The 13,921-nt window shown below is 45.5% G+C and overlaps 1 protein-coding gene across 2 annotated transcripts in view; it reads right to left on the reverse strand.

Annotated features, from left to right (window-relative positions):
• The window catches only part of LOC121937811 (phosphatidylinositol 4-kinase beta-like), a 65,101-nt gene that overhangs the window by 40,635 nt on the left and 10,545 nt on the right, over nucleotides 1-13,921 (reverse strand). For both annotated transcript variants that reach the window (XM_088090808.1, XM_088090809.1), the window contains exons 3-11: nucleotides 13,799-13,921; nucleotides 12,384-12,815; nucleotides 5,007-5,234; nucleotides 3,796-4,059; nucleotides 2,939-3,045; nucleotides 2,571-2,675; nucleotides 2,195-2,318; nucleotides 1,473-1,586; nucleotides 600-751 (exon numbers count right to left, since the gene is read on the reverse strand). The exon at nucleotides 13,799-13,921 is cut by the window's right edge and continues 440 nt beyond it. In XM_088090808.1, the coding sequence (XP_087946934.1) occupies nucleotides 600-751; nucleotides 1,473-1,586; nucleotides 2,195-2,318; nucleotides 2,571-2,675; nucleotides 2,939-3,045; nucleotides 3,796-4,059; nucleotides 5,007-5,234; nucleotides 12,384-12,815; nucleotides 13,799-13,921 (1,649 nt within the window). The remainder of the gene's footprint in view (nucleotides 1-599; nucleotides 752-1,472; nucleotides 1,587-2,194; nucleotides 2,319-2,570; nucleotides 2,676-2,938; nucleotides 3,046-3,795; nucleotides 4,060-5,006; nucleotides 5,235-12,383; nucleotides 12,816-13,798) is intronic.

A 13,921-nucleotide genomic window follows, 5' to 3' on the forward strand; every position in this document is an offset into this window, starting at 1 on the left:
AGTTTCACTCGATGTCTGACTACTCCATCAAAAAGTCTTTTTTTTTTTTAGATTTTTAATGAAAAAATATCCGCAATTTTATTTTCTTAAATACTTGGGTGATTTTTTGAAGAAAACATACCCGGGAATGCATGTTTTCCGTTAAAACTTTTTTTTGTCTTTTAAAAGAAAACATTTTGGCAATCTTTTTTTCTTAAAACTTTTTTGTATTTTGCAAAATATATAAAACATGTCTTTCAAACCCGCCACATTTCCTACCGAGATGTAGTGAAGTAGAAGTATAAAGCAGCAAAAAACAGTAAAGTACCTTGAATTTGTACTACAGTTCGGTGCTTCAGTGAACGTATTTCTTCACTGTTAAATATGAGACGTGAGAAAAAATTTGACTTCAGACGAATCTGTTTCCTCGTGATGACAGTGTGTGTGCGTGTGTGTGTGCGTGTGTGTGTGCGTGTGTGTCTGCATGCGTGCGTGTGTGTGCGTGCATGTGTGTGCTACGTGTGCGTGTGCGTGTGCGTGTGCGTGCGTGCATGTGTGTGTGTGTGTGTGCGTGCGTGCGTGCGTGCGTGCGTGCGTGCGTGATTGTGTGTGTGTCTCACCTGTCTTTGACCTGCAGCAGGTAACAGATGAGGCTGTATCCGGCGCAGCTCTGCACAAAGTTCCTCTGAGCCGTGAGGAAAGCCTCCGTGGTGAAGCTGCCGTGTTCCTGCAGGAAATAGTCGAGCAGCGACAGCTGACTCTGTTTACGCACCTGACGGAGAAAAAAAACGAAACCACCTCAGCGTCCCACATCTACGCGATCACCTTCTGATTTTGTATTTATTGTTTATTTTTTTGATCATATTGTTTTCTGTTGCTGAGAGATTTTGGATACGAGGCTGTAAAAAAAACACTGTGAATTAAAAAAATGCTAAAAAATGATTTTCGTGAGTGCGTGTGTGTACGCATGTGCGCATGTGTGCGTGCGTGCATGTGTGCCTGTGTGCGTGTGCATGCCTGTGTGTGTGTGCGTATGTGTGTGTGCACGCGTGCGTGCATGTGTGCATGTGCATGCGCGTATGTGCATGTGTGCATGTATTTGTGTGTGCGCGTGTGTGCGTGTGCGTATATGTGTGTATGTGTGTGTGCGTGTGTGTGTATGCATGCGCGTGTGTGTATGAATGTGCGTATGTGTGCGTATGTGTGTGTGCATGTGTGTGTGTGTGCATGCGTGTGTGTATGTGTGCGTGCGTGTGTGCATGCGTGTGTGCATGCGTGTATGTGTGTGTATGCACGTGTGTGCATATGTGTGTGTGTGCGCGTGCGTGCATGTGTGCGTGTGTGCCTGTGTGCGTGTATATGTGTGTGTGCGCATGTGTGTGTGCATATGTATGTGCGTATGTGTGTGTGCGTGTGTGTGCGTGTGCATGCATGCATGTGTTTGTGTATGTGTGTGAGTGTGTGCGTGCGTGCACGTGTATGTGTGTGTGTACCTGGTGCAGAGAGACGGCGTTGAGGACGGGCTCGATCATGCCGCTGTCTGATGACATCACCAGGATCTTGTAGGGTTTGATCCACAGAGGAACTCTCTCCTGCTGCCAGATCGACTGAACACAAACGCACCGACTGTTACTGATCGACTTCCTGTGATCAATCAATAATTTCACCAGAGAAATAACGTAAAAGTATTAAAGATAAAAAACATTATTTTTTTGTTATTTGTCACCAGGATGCAGGAAACAAAATCTCTTTCACTCAGATTTAGGGATTATCGGCCTGGATGATCGATATTATACGATTTTCTGTATCAGTGTTTTATTCAAATGATCGCCAAAAATATTTATTAATTTAAAAAGTGCACAGAAAGTAAGTGTCTTTTACTTCGTAAAACCTCAAGGAGTTACTTTTACATATTTATTTTTTATTTTAATTTCACTTGAACGTTCTGTATATTTTGTTCAAAGTTTCAGTTTTTATTAAACATTTTGTTAAATGCATTTTAACAAAGTTTTGTGTTGGAGTTTGTTATATTCCAGCTCTTAATATTGACAGAAAGATTTTCTGTAATATTCATATTTCGTTCTGTCTCATTAAGTACTAAAAAAAAACGGTTACTGTTTCGGCTTTAAAAAATCGGTCGACCTAATTTTTTTCTGGATTAACACAGTTTGAGTTCTATATTCTGACAGTATTTATATTCCAGGTGAGTGATTACCTGCAGCTGTCGGAGCACCTGATAGGCCAGCAGCTCCTGCCTCAGGTCGTCTCCACACTTCACGATCACAGACAGCAGACGCCAGTTGGGCAGGTGACCGTACGGAGAGCCCTCTCTGATCCTCCTGTAGGTACAAATATTACAGAATATTTATATTTAATACGTATATTTATACATCATAATGTAGAAAACAGCAGCAGGAGGACGCTGGTCGAGGTCCAGAGTCGATGGTACAGCTGAGGGTAAAAATAGATAAAAAGTATCAAAATATTTGGAGGAGTGGCAACATTTAACAATACGTGGACATCAAGTATTGATTATTATTATCATTATTATTATTATTATATTAATTATTCATAAAATTAAGTGGACTCGCCTGACTTTCTCCTCCCAGGGTTCTTTGAGGGCGACGGCTGACGGGTCCTCGGGGTCTCTCCTGAACGAGGTCGGAGTGTGAGCGAGATTCTCCGACAGACGACGTCTGAGAACCCAAACAAAGCCAGAAAAACAAACAAACAAACAAACAAACAAACAAACAAACAAAACAGAAAAAAGGGTATTTTTATAGAAGCAAGCGTTCTGTCCTCTGCACTCCGCTCCACACTTTCACACTCGTGCAATAAAATTACTAATTAATAAAAAAAATCAGTGTGTTACTGTGTATAAATATCTGTGTACTTATACTGCAGTGTGTGTTTGTGTGTATTTGTACTGCACAGTGTCATTGTGTGTGTTTGTGTGCACCTGATGTCTCCGGCAGCGATGAAAACGGGCTCTTTGCTCTCCAGACTGGTGATGCTGTCGACCGAAAACTGACTGATGTTGTCAGAGCTGCTGGTCTGAGCCTCCACCTGCAACACACACACACACACACACACACACACACACACACACACACACACACACACACACACACACACACACACACACACACACACACACACACACACACACACACACACACACACACACACACACACACACACACACACACACACACACACACACACACACACACACACACACACACACACACACATACACACACACACACACACATACACACACACACACACACACACATACACACACACACACACACACACACACACACACACACACACACACACACACACACACACACACACACACACATACACACACACATACACACACACACACACACACACACACACACACACACACACACACACACACACACACACACACACACACACACACACACATACACACACACACACACACACACACACACACACACACACATACACACACACACACACACACACACACACACACACACACACACACACACACACACACACACACACACACACACACACACACACACACACACACACACACACACACACACACACATACACACACACACACACACACACACACACACACACACACACACACACACACACACACACACACACACGCACACACACACACACACACACACACACACACACACACGCACACATACACACAGAATAATTCGTTAAACTGATCTGATTCTGGACGTATTTGGATTCGTCCCCGTCCTTCGCTCAGAGGGACGTCGTCCTCACCTCCACCTGCAGCTGTCCGATGTCGTCGGTGGCCCACGCCTCGTCGTCGTTGTCGTAGTTCGGGACGGTGGAGAAACTTCCCGCCCGGTGCTCTGATGTCATCCCGCTGCCGCCGTTAGCGTTCGCTGCTGTGACGGCGCCGCCGCAGTCCAGGTTCTCCGCAGAGCGAGCCGAGCGGATCCTCGTCTCCGGGATCCGGACCGGAACCGGAGACGTCTCGAAGCTCTCGCACTCCAACACCTCCACGTAGATGATGTACGGAGCCTGAGGAGGAGCAAGAGGAGGAGGAGAGGAGAGGAGGAGGAGAGAAGGAGGAGGAGAGGAGAAGAAAAGAGTAGAGGAGGAGGAGGAGGAGGAGGAGGAGGAGAGGAGAGGAGAAGGAGGAGGAGAAGAGGAGAGGAGGAGGAGGAGAGAAGAGGAGAGGAGGAGGAGAGAAGAGGAGAGGAGGAGGAGGAGGAGGAGGAGGAGGAGAGGAGAGGAGAAGGAGGAGGAGGAGAGGAGAGGAGGAGGGGGAGAGGAGAGGAGAGGAGGAGGGGGAGGGGAGGAGGAGGAGGAGGAGGAGGAGGAGGAGGAGGAGGAGGAGAGAGAGGGAGAGAGAGAGAGGAGGAGGAGAGAAGAGGAGAGGAGGAGGAGAGAAGAGGAGAGGAGGAGGAGGAGGAGAGGAGAGGAGAGGAGAGGAGAAGGAGGAGGAGAAGAGGAGAGGAGAGGAGGAGGAGGAGAGAAGAGGAGAGGAGGAGGAGAGAAGAGGAGAGGAGGAGGAGGAGGAGGAGAGGAGAGAAGAGGAGAGGAGGAGGAGGAGGAGAGGAGAGGAGGAGGAGGAGGAGAGGAGAGGAGCAAGAGGAGGAGGAGAGGAGAGGAGGAGAGAGGCGGGAGAAAGAAGAAGAGGAGGAATAAATTAAGTCTTTGTGCAAAGCTACGCTAAACACACACACACACACACACACACACACACACACACACACACACACCGGTGGATCTGTGATCTGATACCTGAGTCTGTGTGTGCGTGTGTGTGTGTTGTAGGTGTGTGTGTGTGTGTGTGTGTGTTGTAGGTGTGTGTGTGTGTGTTACAGGTGTGTGTGTGTGTGTGTGTTGTAGGTGTGTGTGTGTGTGTGTTACAGGTGTGTGTGTGTGTGTGTTGTAGGTGTGTGTGTGTGTGTTACAGGTGTGTGTGTGTGTGTGTGTTACAGGTGTGTGTGTGTGTGTGTTACCTTGTCCTTGGAGTTGAGCACCACCGCCTGTGTGTGTGGGATCCTGCAGACGTGGTGTTGGCGCTCGGCGGTGGGCAGCCAGACTCGAGCGGGCAGTTTGTGGTTGAGCAGCGACAGCTCTGAGATCAGCCGCTGCGTCTTCTGCTCTTTGGTCGGCAGCGTCGCCAAACGCTTCCCGATGCAGAGCAGCGACTTCACCAGCTCCCTCTGAGGACGCAGACGCTCCGGCTGAGATGAAAACACGAGACAAAATATTCAGAACGCGTTTAATTCTGATTTCATAAAGTCACAAATTTAATCTGCGAGTATTTGGATGAGAAGGACGAGGAGTCGGCGCTGAAAATCCGTTAATTTGAGTCATTTACTTAAAAAAATAAATATACCAAAAATCAGTCGGTTCTACTTTCTGATTAAAATTAAAATAAACTGATTTCCCAAGATTAAACAAACGTGAGGATGTAACTTTGTTTTTAACTTAAGACTAGTTTTTATAATCATATATTTAAAATTATTTAAGGGTTATTTTAAGGGTTAATGTGGAATTTAAAGGCCACGTGGACAAACTGCAGTTCAGCCGTTTGACCACTGGAGGGCGGAGCGGCTCCATCACCCTGACGACCACACTGAGGTGTCCCGTTACCGTGGAGACGGCAGCCTGATGATGAAGCGCTGATGTTATCTGACACTGACCCCAGGTCTGTTTACAGACCGCTTTGTGTTTCTGCAACCCTGAACCTGGACCTGGACCTGGACCTGGACATAGAGCTGAACCTGGACCAGGACCTGGGCCTGGGCCTGGACCTGAAGCTGAACCTGGACCTGGAACTGAACCTGGACCTGGACCTGGACCTGGACCTGGACCTGGAGCTGGAGCTGGAGCTGGACCTGGACCTAATCCTGAACCCTCTTTTAAAAATCACTCACTCCTCAGCCATGGCGTCGGTGGCTCAGTGGATACAGTGGGCACCTCATGAATGACAGTGAGTCCTCGCCACCGCAGCCTTGAGTTCAAATCCCACTCAAGGCCCTCCTATCCAATAGAAGCTAAAAAAAAAAATCATCTTTAAAAATTTAAAAAATAAAACCCAACTAACATCAGTGCAAATCACAAATATCAAGAATTAATTTTTTTCAGAATTTTAACCCTTTAAATGCCAGGTTTTTGTCATGTTGGCGCCGTTTGTTTTTTTTCATAAAAAAATCAACCTCACAAAAAAATGAATCATTTTCAATACTCGACATGCTAAATAAATGTTTTACGCTGACAGTCTGGATATGAGCAGCGACCGTAACAGTGCAGCTCATGAAAATAATACGTATTTTCTCCATATAATGTTCCTGCTTTCCTGCAAATTCACGTTCCAAACTTCACTGTGGAGCTGAATCCCGAAACAGGAAATGAATCTGCAAATAATCATGTAATCGAATAACAGCTGAAGTCGAAACGTTCTCCGCCGTCAGAGGGTTTTTTCCTCTTCTCCGTTTTTACGTCTTTGACACATTAAACTTATAAAAATTTATATACTTTTCTGACATTTTTTAAAAAGATTTTAAAACTTAAAATAATACGGTTCTGGTGAGGTGGAGTTTGTGGACGGACGCATTTTCTCCGTCTAACAGATTTTTTTTCCCTCTTTAGTTTTTGTGGTGAGCTCTCAGCTCTCAGCGTCACATGGTTTAAATCCTCCTCCTGCTCCCCTGCTCCCCCTGCTCCCCCTGCTCCCTCCTGCTCCCCCTGCTCCCTCCTGCTCCCCCTGCTCCCCTGCTCCCTCCTGCTCCCCTGCTCCCTCCTGCTCCCTCCTGCTCCCCCTGCTCCCTCCTGCTCCCCTGCTCCCCTGCTCCCTCCTGCTCCCTCCTGCTCCCCCCTGCTCCCCCCTGCTCCCCCCTGCTCCTCGGCCTGAGGAGGAGCAGGAGGCGGGAGCGAGCCCACACATGGAAACGTTTCAGACGTTTTGGGAGGAAATCAAAGACAGCAGAGATGTTTACATGACCCAGATTCTGCAGGAACACAGAAACCTCCAGACGGTACAGTTTGAATCCAGCTGAGTCAGAAGACGAGAGGCTGCAGAGCCCAGATCCACCCAGATCCACCCAGATCCACTCAGATCCACCCAGATCCACCCAGATCCACCCAGATCCACCCAGATCCACTCAGATCCACCCAGATCCACCCAGATCCACTCAGATCCACTCAGATCCACTCAGATCCACCCAGATCCACCCAGATCCACAAAGATCCACCCAGATCCACCCAGATCCACAAAGATCCACCCAGATCCACCCAGATCCACAAAGATCCACCCAGATCCACCCAGATCCACTCAGATCCACTCAGATCCACCCAGATCCACCCAGATCCACAAAGATCCACTCAGATCCACTCAGATCCACCCAGATTCACCCAGGTCCATTCAGTTTCTCTCAGATTCACTAAAATCCACCCAGATCCGCTCAGATCCGCTCAGATCCACCCAGATCCACCCAGATCCACAAAGAACCACCCAGATCCACAAAGAACCACCCAGATCCACCCAGATCCACTCAGATCCACCCAGATCCACCCAGATCCACAAAGATCCACCCAGATCCACTCAGATCCACCCAGATCCACCCAGATCCACTCAGATCCACCCAGATCCACCCAGATCCACTCAGATCCACCCAGATTCACCCAGGTCCATTCAGTTTCTCTCAGATTCACTAAAATCCACCCAGATCCACCCAGATCCGCTCAGATCCGCTCAGATCCACCCAGATCCACAAAGAACCACCCAGATCCACAAAGATCCACCCAGATCCACCCAGATCCACCCAGATCCAGCTCTGATTCAATGCAAATATTTTAGAAAATACCACTTTTTGACAGCTGGGAAAGAGCTTTAAAAAGAAAGGAAAATAATCTGAAACTATTTTGATATTTTTTTCATTTGAAGTGTTTCAGTATCGGCTGATGAAATGTGAGGATTTGGTCCTTTTGTTTGTGTTAACCCTTTGAAACCATAGAAAATTAAAAAAACAGAAAAAAGTTTGACATGATTTCACAGACGGACAGATATTCAGTTGTTTACTGTGAGCATGAATAAAAATAAACTCAAACTAAAAAAATGACTCATGAACATTAGCAAGAAATTAATAAAAACATTACAAGAAAATTACGTAAAATTAGCAAATAAATAATTAAATAAGAATAAAAGAACAAAAACAGGAAATGACAAAAAGTATTAAAATAAAAAATATACATAACTGATTATAATTCTATTATTATATTTATTATTATTATTTTATTAATGATATTTCTCTTTAGTCTGATTTAAAATGTACAATTATAATGACAGTTTTTTTAAAATATACTTTTCCTCTAGTTATTTGACAGTTTTATAATGATTCTCTCTCTCTTGTTTCCTTATTTTTCTAAATTTAAATGTGAAACATGTGAAAGCTCCTCTGAGTTATATAAGCTGTGTGTTGTTGTCGGAGTATCCTCCTCCTCCTCCTCCTCCTCCTCACTTCCTGTCCTCCCCATCACCTCCTCCTCTCCGTCGCTGCAGCAGCAGCACGCGGAGGAGTCAAATATCTGTTTTCTGTCTGCAGCAGCTTCTTTTATTTTTTTATTTTCTTCTTCTGCTTTTGTCCTAACGAACACAGTCTGTAACGCAGACTCAGGGAAGTCTGAGAGGAACTGATGAAAACAGAGAAGAGGAACTGGCTTTAGGTGTTTGAAGTGTAATAATACACTCGCGGTGCATCACTGCAGCGAGATTTACACACTCAGGGATTTTCAAACGCTTTGAGCTGAAGTGAAGTGAGGAGTCGAGCCGACAGACGGCTCTGCAGGATACATGCTGCATGTTTCACTAAACACACAATATTCAGGAGAAAACATCACTGAAATGAATAAATCTGGCCCCTGATAGAGTGCTGAGTGGCCCCCAAACATTTTCGTATTCACAATAAAAATAAAGTGATGGACTCTGTGAACAGTTTTCGTCCTTTTAGTCTCCATAAGGTGTCGGAGACATAAAACAGCATCAAAATAGAGCCTGTTGATCAAAAAAAGAGCCGGAGGAGGATCCCCCACACCCCCGACAGAGGACACAGCCGAGACACTGATGTCCTAAAATCACAGAAACGTCCTAAAATCCTAGAAATATCCAGAAAATGTCCTAAAACCACAGAAATGTCCTTGAAATGCTAGAAATATCCCCAAAATCATTGAAATGTCCTGAAACCTGAACAACACCCTTAAATCCTACAAACGTCCTAAAATCCTAAAACACGTCCGGGGCCGCTGCGACTGGCCCCTGACCTGCTGTCACTTTGTAAACGTGGCCCTGAAGCGGAGCAGGCCGAGCGTCTCTGCTGCCGAGCAGAAGCAAAAGTTCTCCGATAATCAGACGCAGAGCTTCGTGTTGAGTCTCCTGCACAAAAATTTCTTCTGTCCACTTTATAACAAAGAAAAAAACGTCTGTCCTCTTCAAACATTTTGGTTAAAAGACAAACTTTAATCATCTGAACATCAGCTGCTGTTATCAGTCACGAACTTTCTCTTCTCTTCACGCTGAGTCGATTTTAAATCAACACTGAAACTTTTCATTGTTACAGATTTTCTGTATCAGACGTTTATAAAATCAGATTTAGGCTGAGTTTTATCGTCCCTCTGAAAGTCTCTCTGTCTTTTTCCAGAGGACGATCCCTGACTTCTACTGAAATAAAACTGAGCGGAAAATATGATCAAACATCAGCAGAGACGCCAAACAGCACATCAGCAGTCTCCCTCTCTCTTTTTAATTGTCTGTTTCAGAGTTTTCTTTTTTTTTTTGTTTATTCAGGAGGAACCAAACGTGGCTCCCGGCCAACAGAGAGCCTCGGTCTGCACGTGAGCGAACCACCAGCCAAGAATGTGACAACACACACACACACACACACACACACACACACACACACACACACACACAGAAAACACACACACACACACACACACACACACAGAAAACACACACACACACACACACAGAAAACACACTCTGAAAGTAGGCTGAAATTTCTCCTTTTCTCTTTTCCTCCAGTCGTCATCCAGACTCACAGACTGGGAACCAGTTCACCGACACTCTGATGACAAAAACAACAAAAATACGACCACCAGTTCAGCTCTGCTCAGCCTCGTCAGATCGGACTACAGACCAAAAAAAAACAAAAAACTCTAGAGATGACTTTTTCATGATCTTGATGGTCTTATCATGATATTTTTCTTTAACATATCAGTCGATATCGATATTTATCACGATATCCATCAAATCAGTGTTTCTGTCGAGCTTAAAGGTTCCTTTGACTCCTCAGTGAGATATGAAGATATCATCAGGTTCATTTTGGTTTAAATATGTATTTTCTGTCAGACATTGAACATGACAAATATACTGTAGAACAGCATCACCAGCTGGAGGACCTATTCTACTAAAACTCACAGAGGTCCAGGTACTAAAATGTCCTCCCAGCAAAGGTCCGAGCCTCATACATAAAATCAACATCACCATTAACTAAACATTTTACTTTGATTACGATTAAACAATGATTATTTTGTGCTTTCTTTTTTTTGGTCTGGCTTACAGGTACATGTGATGAATCAGAGGTTTGGGCGCTATTAAGAGCCACCTCTGTGTGTACTGGTCGCACGCAGTGACAGGTGTTTTGTTGGAAAACATTGCAGGAGCGAGACAGTTTTTAAATTGCTCCAGTCGGCGTGGGCTGTCGGACATGTCTGGCCTGGACCGGGCTGTCGCTTATGTAGGCTGTTGGACATGGCGTGCTGGAGCAAGATGATGGAAATGTCCGCACGCTGGAGCGGGCTATCGGACATATTTGCGCTGGAGCAGGCTGTCGGACATATTCGCCCTGGAGCGGGCTGTAGGACATATTCGTGCTGGAGCGGGCTGTAGGACATATTCGTGCTGGAGCGGGCTGTAGGACATATTCGTGCTGGAGCGGGCTGTAGGACATGTCTGTGTGCTGGAGCGAGCTGTAAGACATATTCGCCCTGGAACGGGCTGTAGGACATATTCGTGCTGGAGCGGGTTGTCGGACATGTCCGTGCGCTGGAGCGGGCTGTAGGACATGTAATATCATACGAAATAATGTTCAAATTGGCCCAGCAGTTCAAAATAATGCAAATTGTCCTGCATATGCAAGTTAGTATCTGGCAGTTTCCTAATGTTGGGGACCCAAATTATCCATTTAAAATATAAAACTTTGGGGTATTTAACATTTCCGGGTTCAGGGCGGGGCTTTATAGGCTGGAAAATGGACAATGTGGCGGCTGCGTTGACGTTTGGCCGACAGTCGATGTGGCGTCTGTATAAACGTCTGAGGTGAAACCGTTCAGCATCAAAAAGGTGCTGAACACAGACGGCTGAAGCCTCTCAACACGTGGAACTAACCGGTTCTCTTTCTGAATGAGGTGACGTAGTAAAAGAAAAGAAACACAACGTGACAGAGGACACAAAGAGGCCAACAAAAAGAACCACGAGATAAGATCAGAAAGAAAAAAGAGGCTACAAAGAGCAGCAGCGTCACGCCCCGAAAAACGGTGTTCGATTACATTTTCCATCTGGCTTCTTCTGACGAAATCCAACCAGCAACATCTGAACTTCAACACCATACATTCACAGAAACAACAACCAATATTTGTTATCAGTTCTTTTTAATTACTGTATAAAAGTTTAAATTTTTTTTTTATTATTTATTATTTTTTTTTATTTTTTTAAACTCATAACAGGATTACAGCTGAATATTTGAATGTAACTTAAGATCTGTTCAGATTTTGTAAAGAAAACAAGTCATCCAAACCCGCAGAAGGTATGTTTCCTTTTTATATATAATTTGGCAGTTTTTAAAGAAAAAAAAACTTTTTTTTTTCAATTTTCATTTTTTGGCAATTTCTAAGAAAAAAATGACACTGTTTTTTTATTCTAATGGCAATTTAAAGAAAAAAAATTGTTTTATAAGTTTTGGTGATTTTCAGAGTGAACACACGTTCCTGCGAAATTACCGTTGGATTTTCACATTTCTGACAGTGTGAAATAAAATTCAACAACAAGACAGAGGCAACAGCAGGACAGAGGCAACAGCGGGACAGAGGCAACAACGGGACAGAGGCAACAACGGGACAGAGGCAACAACGGGACAGAGGCAACAGCAGGACAGAGGCAACAACGGGACAGAGGCAACAACGGGACAGAGGCAACATTGAAAAAGTCTTATCCGTCTCAAAAATCGTGTCTCAAATCCAAAATTCAGCGTCTCTGATGGACTGACACAAACTCTTCCCTTCACGGTTTCATCACAACAACGGGACAAATTTCAAAATAAAAGTCTGGTCCTTACCTCCTCATGGACAGCCTCCACTTTCGGGTTACTTCCTGTCCGTCGCAGGCCGGAGCCAGGCCCGCTGCTCGCCGTGGTGGCGTCTGACTTGGATCTCTGGTGCGTCCTCCTGGACGGGGACACAAACACCTCGCCGTCTCCGGGGCCATCGGGGCCGGTGCCGGCGGCGGGCTCCATGTTGCTGCTATTGTGCCTCCGGTGGCAGCGGCGGTGGGACGGCGAGGACACGGGGCTGTCCGAGGCGGATGCTGAAACGGCTCTGTGAGCGTCCGCTGGGGGAGCAGACGGTTTGAGTTCGTCCGACAGGATGAGTTTTCGGAGTTTGGTGCCTCTGGAGTGACGCTGCGTGGAGATGTGCATGTCGGAGGAGTACGCGCCCAACAGCCAGGCGGTCAGCAGAGAGAAGGTGATCCCGCCTCTGCAGCGGTGGATCTGACACACACAGATCGAGGGTTTAGATTATGTCAACATATGAAATATCTCCATGAAAGGAAAACAGCTTTTAATCAAATAGTCCCACAAACATAATATATTTCCCACAAATGTAACAGCTGTTGCCAAATACAAACATCATACGAAATTTCCTGCAAATTTCCAAAAAAGACGTCGTATACTTGGAAATTAAAACTATTTATTATTCACCGACTGAAGTAATTTTTTTGAGTTTTTTAACAATTTTCTTTCTTCAGCGTGCGTCATATTGATGTCTTTAATGGACATTTACCGTACATTTCATATCAGCTTTGTGGGATTATTGTATCGTGGTGAATAATGAGGAAAGAACATTGTTAACCATCTCAGAATAATTACTTCAATCTGTAACACATCAATAAATTAAGTTTTCTCAACTCAGTTTCATCTGCAGGACATTTCGTATTACGTCTGTAGGAGGCAGCTGCTGTTATGTCTGCGGGTGTTGGACTGGGGTCCTCAGCCCCGTCCTGCAGCTCCTCTCAGCAGATCCCAAATCATTCCCAAACCAGGCGGGATGTATGATCCCTCCAGCATGTCCTGGGTGCGCCTCTTTCAGCAGGACGTGTCCAAAATACCTCCAATAGGAGGAGTCACTGGATGGCCTCATTTGGATGTTTTTTAGCAAAGTACATCCAGTTTGTGGTACAACACCAGAATTCATATGTAACCCACGTAATCACGGCGGCTGCGGTCACACGGCTAATGTGCTGACAGGAGTAAAGAAGGAGGTGGTGTAAAGAGCGAAAGTCCACGTCAGGAGGAGGGACGCACCAGTTCGATATTAAATTTCTGTGACGGGCGTCTGAACGCAGCTCCAGAGAAGTGATCTCTCGCCGGGTTTCAAAGGGTTAAATAAACATGAAATAAATATTGATTTAAACGGGTCAGTGGTGAAACGATGCGTCCACAGACTCAGACAGACGATAATGACTTGGACTCACCAGGTACGGTCGGATGGCGTCCCCCACCTCCGTGTCCATGTGCACGTACATGTTGAGCAGCTGCGGCAGGTAGAAGTCCACCTCGCTGTCGGGGAAGCTGAAGAGGCGGTTCCCGATGTACGC

This window comes from Plectropomus leopardus, chromosome 17 (assembly GCF_026936395.1).
Source record: "Plectropomus leopardus strain MGB_pleo_1.0 chromosome 17, ASM2693639v1, whole genome shotgun sequence".
Classification (NCBI taxonomy): Eukaryota; Metazoa; Chordata; class Actinopteri; order Perciformes; family Serranidae; genus Plectropomus; species Plectropomus leopardus.